The sequence below is a fragment of the Aspergillus thermomutatus genome, assembly GCF_002237265.1.
Source record: "Aspergillus thermomutatus strain HMR AF 39 chromosome Unknown NODE_291, whole genome shotgun sequence".
NCBI lineage: Eukaryota > Fungi > Ascomycota > Eurotiomycetes > Eurotiales > Aspergillaceae > Aspergillus > Aspergillus thermomutatus.
Window position 1 is genome coordinate 26,569 of NW_020798341.1, and position 7,192 is coordinate 33,760.

The following is a 7,192-nucleotide window of genomic DNA, read 5'->3' on the forward strand; positions in this document are numbered from 1 at the left end:
TAGTTTCCAGCTCTCTTTGTAAAAAGTCTATTTCTAGGACCTGCGCCCCATCCTCCAAGACAGCATGTTATGCCGGATTTGTACAGAAGTTCAAAGAAATGGCTAAGAATATCAGCAGTTACAAGGTTCAAGACCGCCCAGTTGGCTGGAAACAAAGCATTTCGTGTTTTGGCCTGGTTACCACCACCATGGATCCCAGGTGAGTCGTTGTCTTTGTTTCGGTCGTCCACCACACGAGTTTGGTTTGCAATCTGCTCTATAAAGCCTCGATAGATTCGATTCTATCTGACTGTTTCCTCGACTAGGAACTACTTCAGAACAGTGAGACGAAATACAGTGCACTACGATTACTCAACATGGCCAATACTCACCAGAACCCACCGGCAGAGACGCCAGCATCTTCCTTACAAATGGAGCCGCCCCAGATACGTACCCATTTTGCTGACCATCAGGTCCTTGTCAAGTACGGGCACAGGCAATCAGGGGTAAAGATCTTTTTCCTCAGTCAGTTTACCAAACCTGGTACCTTGCAATCCGCCACATACATCGACCAGACAGACCTTGACTGGTCGAGATTTAAAACTGTCCTCAAAGCTTCATGTGAGTGGATACAGGACATACACAGTATCTCATGCAATATCACAGTCAGTGGCACTGAACATAATGTCAATGTCTCTGATGAACCAACTTGGATCGGGGCTCTAGCGAGCATGGTGCCCGGTCCCATGATATTCACTATCCAAGCCAAAGATGGTAGGTGCACCCAGCGCTTTCCATAACATCATAAATCATATGAAACATATATTCACTAATGTTTAAAGAAGGTGTTTCCACAGCCAACCCTGTAATGACCCCACGAGTGACATTACCTCTACCTCCCCAACCGCCATCTTTCTCAGTCTTTGATTTAGGACAACCACGCAGCCTAATTCAAGCGCCCACTATTGGTGAATGTGAGCTGGAGATGCAGAAGCGGCAGCGTGCGAGCAACTCTGATGGTGATGGTCGGGTACGGAAACATGCCAGGACCAAACGTGTCGGGCGCAGGTAAACTCCCTAGACCAGACATTCAATGAATCTCTTACTAATGATGTATCATTTTAATAGAGCAACACCCTTTCCCTCCCCAGGCCTTGACCTTAGGTTTGATACGGAAGATGAAGACTTGGATATCATGCAAGATCCTGTCCAGATACACCAAGCCACGCGCAAACGTGCGCGGGAGAGGCGGCAGCAGCAAGCTAGCAACTCTGACGGTAACAGTCCGGAACGGAAGCGAGCCAGGATTAAATGTGTTGCGCCCAGGTAATCTCCCTAGACCAAATATTCAATGAATCTCTTGCTGATGGTGTCTCATTTTAATAGAAACGTACACATTGGCACCAACCCATACCGTAGGATTATGCATGATACGGAAGACACAGAGGGAGCCGACAAGGAAGTTGAGGAGGAAGTCGAGGAGGAAGTCAGTAGGTTCCTGGACGAGGTCCTCCAGGAGGCCATATTCGACAAACCCGAGGAGGAAACCGAGGAGGAACTCAATGAGTCCCTGGATGAGGTCCCCACAGAGGCCTTATTTGACGAAACCGAGGAGGAAACTGAGGAGGTTTTCAGGGATACAGAGAGACTCCCCAATGAGACCGTTGCGCAACCAAAACGGGTTGTAATTGACCTCACCCTTGATGACGATGATGGTAGTCAAGATAAAGGAACAGACGTCAACGACGGCCGCCTGGACTTGTAAGTTACTCCCACTGGTTTCCTCTATGCCTAGAGACATCATGTTATGAGTGGCAGATTAAAAATATAACTAACTCATAACCAGCCCGAGTTCGCCTGAAGTCAACCAAGGGGACACAGAGCCTGCTAATAATGACAGTGTAGACAACATGACCAATTATGACCTTGCAGGAGTTTCAGCCTCACTACAGGAGGGAGCAACAGATGAGTAAGTGCATCTTATACTAACAGAGTGGTTAATCAGAGACTGATGATGTAATGACCAGATTACAAGCTTTCCGGACCTCATTTACTGTTGACCGGTGTGATCAAGAGACCTGGAAGGCCTGCCAGAGGTTCTATAAGATCACAGGTGACTACGGGGAAAAGGCCACGGAACTCATTGAGATACCTGGACTGAGTCGTCCACTAAAACCTCACCAGGCCTTTGCGGTATACTGGATGCTGACTACCGAGAGAACCCAGAATGGAGGATATCTCGCAGACGACATGGGCCTAGGCAAGGTAAGCAGGCTCACCGCCGTCACGGCATTATTAACATACATGAATACTAATCCGGGTGTTTTTCATAGACCACTACCGCCATTGCACTTTGTGTCATTAGCCGCTGGGTGCGCCTAGCCTGGCAGGCTGTGGAGAAGTCATTGTTAGACAACGACGGCAGACATCTCTCACCTGATGATCAAAAACCTGGTGATGAGTGCCCAAGCGCTGCAGACTTCCCTATATGCTGTCCATGCGTGCGGGAAGGCCCTACTGCTAAATACACAGCAGTCCACAATGGCTTAAACTTGGTTGTTGTCCCTAAGCGCCTCATTCCTGTGTGGGTGAAGGAATGGAATGACACAGTCAAACCACATGACTTGCTGCGTATGCACCTGCTACTTGGGCATGGTACACAGATCAAGGGCATAAGGACTGTTACAGAATTTCAGCACAAAGATTTACTCATGATCCCAGAGGCTAAAGAGTGGCTTCATGCCCATGCATGTCTGGCAAGCCGTGATAAAACACTGGGTACAGACAAAATGAAAGCACTTAAACTGGCTTCTGAGGAGGAATGTGGTACAATCCCTAAAGATGCAGACCGGTTTGTCATCCTGTCAGCTCCCAGAAGTGTTGAAAGGCATGTGCTGCAACCCTTGACCCTGTCCGGCCGGGCCCCCGCCCCTAAAACAGGCGCGGGCTCACGCAGCCAAGGGGACAAAGTCAGCGTGGTCGGCGCGCGATTTGGGCGGGCATTCCGGGATGAGTGCCATGAGGAGAAGGGTGAAGGAACCACCTTCAAGCTTTTTAAGGAGTTGCGCTCCCCAGCTTTATGGATGTTAAGTGGCACGCCATTTGAGACATCACCCAGCGACATAGCCCCCTACATCAAATTACTCGAGAGACCTTCATGGAAGGAGAATGTGGCACTGCAATACTGCACCTCTGAACGGATCAAGAATCTTGGGCAGCGATTCTCCAGGCTGGCAAACAAAGCCGATGCTCAGCTAGGTCTCCTCACTGAGGAATTCAAGCTGATCCTGATCACACTGGGGTTTATCCGCCGAACTGTTGATTCCAGATGGCATGAAGACATGATTATTAAACTGCCTCCGGACCAAAGAATCAATGTGGAGTGTCCCATCCCACAGCAATACCGTGATGCCATGAGCCAGATGGATTCTGATGTTTCCAGCGAACTGGATCGGATCCAATTGTCTGAACAGCAGGCTCGGAAGGAGGGCAGTAAGAAATACTTCAAACTCTCTGCAGCAGGTGCCCGGAAGCTCGGGCAGCTCCGGATCATCACCAGCTTCCCAGGACTTCTGGACCTTGCTGACCAGTTAGGTGGTATTGAGAAGCTAGCCTTCTCTATGGACGATCTCGTTAGACTAAAATGGCCTGAAAACCCAGGGGCGTGCCCAATCATGCAGAACCTAGACATGGTCATGGATGGGTCGTCCAAGTTTCAATATCTGTGCGGAATGATCAATGAGGGCCTTACTGACAACCTGGGCAGACCAGAGAAGCTCTTGATTATGACCAAGCATCCTGTCACAGTATTTATCCTAAGCCTGGTAAGTAACCGCTCCATCTCCTGATCTATTCTTAGTGCAATCAATCATTGGTACTGATCTACTTGTGTCTGTCACCGCTAGGCCTTAGCAAAAACATTTCCTGAGCAACATGTGAAGGCGTTATGGGCAACTGATAAGAATCGCCAGAGCTATGTGGATGCTTTCCAGAATTATAACACCGGAGCCGAAGTTGAAGACGATCGCAGGAAGATTCGAAGTCCAGGCATCCTTGTGTCCACCACTGGGGTCATTGGGACCGGCTATACCTGTACTCGTGCGTTCCGGGCCGTCCTCTTTGAGCCTGATTATCTGGAGGGTGTTGAAGAGCAGGCGTTTGCGCGAATTCGCCGAATGGGCCAGAATAACCCCCGGACAACATGCATCCGGTTTGTTGTACCTGATATGCAATATGAATAACGCATCTTCACACGACAGGGGAATCGCCGGCAACTCAAGGCAGCATCTGAGCGGGATGGCAACCACAATGCGCGGAATCTCACCATGCAGGAGCTCTTCATGAAATTTCAGGCTAAATGGCCATGTTGATTGATTTCTCCTTTCTCTCACTGACTACCATTGTTAAGATGCCTTCAGCGTATGTCAACTTGATTGGTTTGGTGGTATGGATTCTTGCTTGTCTGTGCGGCTGCATCACTTTATGGTCTGTAACTGGCAGGTGAATGATCACTTCCTTAATGGTAAGTTCCGCGTCATAGAGTCATTTAATGAGCTAAGCTGATGGTGGTTCTAATTTATAGACTTGTCTTTGCAGTTTCCTGATCTTTAGCGTTAGTTTTGTCTTACATTTCAATGATTGTTAATCTAAATTAAGCAGCTTTGCCTTGTGTCTCAATCATTTCTACTTTAGATTAGATAGCTTATTTGTCTGTGAGTCTGATGGCTTTATAACAAGGTATTTCCTTTATTTTAGTATTACTGATGATATTGCAATCAATGTCATATGACCTTCATCATGTCATTATTAGAGTATGTTATTCCTAACGGCTGATATTATTCCATCGCTGAGTGTATATATTCTGATTTGTGTTTATAGAAATATAATATAAAATACCACAAGGCTAAAAAGGTGTCCGGACGATGTACTCGTCAGTCTAGGGCATCATATCCATAATCATAGTGGTATCTTATTCCAACACACCCCCCCCCTTCATATGGATAACGGGCTCCTGGCTACAAAGCAACCCTACCGTCTGCTTGTTATCACATAAGATAGATATCTCATGCTCCAGGTCGAATCCATTATCAAGAAACAGTCATTTCCACCAGAAAACGTTCTTTCCAGCCTCAGATACCGCGAGAAGCTCGGCTTCGGTTGTAGAGGTCGTAATGGTGCGTTGCTTAGCTGCTCGCCAGTCGACTGCAGCTCCGAATAGCTTCACTAGATACCCCTTGCTGCTGGTATGATCCATCTGATCTCCGTAGGCGGCATCGTTCGCGATGATAAAGATATCACTGGTTATATCACCACCAAATTCCAAGGCGTAATCGCGGGTTGCATCCAGATATCATATTACGCGGTTGACGGCGTCAAAATGCTCCGGACTGGGGTTGGTGAGATGCCTCGCCAGATCGGACGTAACCTTCGCGATATCCATTCGGGTAATCACCGCTGGATATAGAACCGATCCAGTTTTTGATTGGTAGTGGTGGATATCTGCTGCCGATGCCACACCGTCAAAAGGGCGTAAGATCTTACCATCTGATGGCGCCAAGATGGTCCGTCCAGACAATTCCAGGTGGTATCTTGCAACGATCTTATCGATATAGGCTCCCTGGTTGAGCCAGAGCTTCCTCTTGGACCTATCTCGCGTGATCTTGATGTTCAAAAAGCTGTCTCTCTCACCTAGATCACGGAATTCGTAGCGGGTTTGCAATCGTCGGATCATGTTGTCTGCGTATCTGCGATGCTCAGGCTGGTAGAGAACCAATATATCGTCGACGAACACCATGAGCACCACCTTATCGTCGGTATAGAGGCAGGTATCCGTATCGATTCGCTCCACACCTAGCTCCTTAAGGGTTTCAGTCAGTTCTTTCTGCCAGAGGCGAGGTAACATGCGGAGGCCGTAGAGGGCTCGTTTTAGCCGGTAAGCATAACTGTAATCGGAGAACCCATCTGCCATCCAGGAGTATACCTCCTTATCTATCTTGCTGTTCACGAACGCGTTAAGAGCATTGATTTGCCGGATATCAAGGTCAAACGCGGCTGCGATAGCCATCAAGGTGCGGAAGGTGCGGGCTGCTAGGGTCGTAGTAGTAGTATCTTCGCGCGTCATCTGTTGCATATCACCCCTCACGCAGCTACGGGCTTTTGCCTTGATCAGGTAGCCTTCTTGGTCGAATTTGTAGGTAAAAACCCACATCAGCGGAATGATCTGCTTGCCGATGGGCTGTTCAACCTTCTTGAAGGTCCCTCTGGCCACCAATGTACTGTGTTCCAACTCTGCAGCGGCCTTGAAGAGCTCCTTCAGCGGGTCCTTGTCCACTTCCTTCTAGTTCTTGGGAGGTGGAGGCAGTTCGTTGCGATAAAGTCGTCTCATCAGTTCGTTCGATAGTGGTATAAAACCTTTCTCCAGGCCTGCACCAAACGCGGCGAATGCTGAATGGAATTTTCTCAGGCCATCCAGCCAATCAGTGGCTGTGAATCCGTAGTATCAGCGAGGTCGACGCTCGCGTTTTCCTGAAATGATATCTTCCTCAGAAAGATCAGCACTTACGCTGTGCCTTGGTCGATGGGGGATCTCGTCGATGTCGTCATCGTGGCTGTCAGGACCAATGCCCGTTCGCTGCACCTCACCCATAAGCTGCTTCGAGGGTGAATTGACAATATCATCGTCAATATGAGGGTCCAATCATACAGGCGATTCCGGGAGGGTATCTGTAAGCTGTATGGGCGTCTCCGGCTCAGGCAAATCCGCGATTCTTGTCAGAGACCTCAGGGTCGTCAGATTGGGTCGAATGGGCGTTGGATCTCGCTGTCTATCGAACCAGCCTCCAGGTATTGGTTTTAGCGATCTCGTAGGCTCTGGGCGTGGTGTACCGTCGCTATCTCGGTTTTAGAATCAATGGGATGGTCCAGCTGGATAGGTCATGCTGGTGTTGTAGCGGGGGTTGGAAGCAAGAGATCTCGCTTAGGTGTTTCTGCCAGGGAAATTTCCCAACCGCTTGCATGCTCGGGAACAACGCTTGCCGTTTCTAGTATCTCGTCAACCTCGTCAATCTCAGCATTCACAATCAAACCCCCCCTCCCCCCCCCGCCCCCCCCCCCCCCCCCCCTCCTTCCTCCTCCCCTCTCCCCCTCCCCCCCCCCCTCCCCCCTCTCCCTTCCTATCTACTCCCTCTCCCTCCCTCATCCTCCGGCTCCTCGC

At 49.2% G+C, this 7,192-nt stretch overlaps 1 protein-coding gene across 1 annotated transcript; it reads left to right on the plus strand.

Moving 5' to 3' along the window:
* Positions 1-356: 356 nt before the first annotated feature.
* Positions 357-4,349, plus strand: CDV56_103757 (uncharacterized protein; the record flags this gene model as incomplete). The annotated part of the gene is made up of 10 exons (XM_026757376.1): positions 357-600; positions 646-753; positions 822-1,047; positions 1,108-1,305; positions 1,366-1,740; positions 1,826-1,948; positions 2,007-2,244; positions 2,313-3,803; positions 3,885-4,196; positions 4,239-4,349. 10 exons carry the CDS (start codon positions 357-359, stop codon positions 4,347-4,349), a joined length of 3,426 nt encoding a protein of 1,141 aa, XP_026610654.1.
* Positions 4,350-7,192: the final 2,843 nt, after the last annotated feature.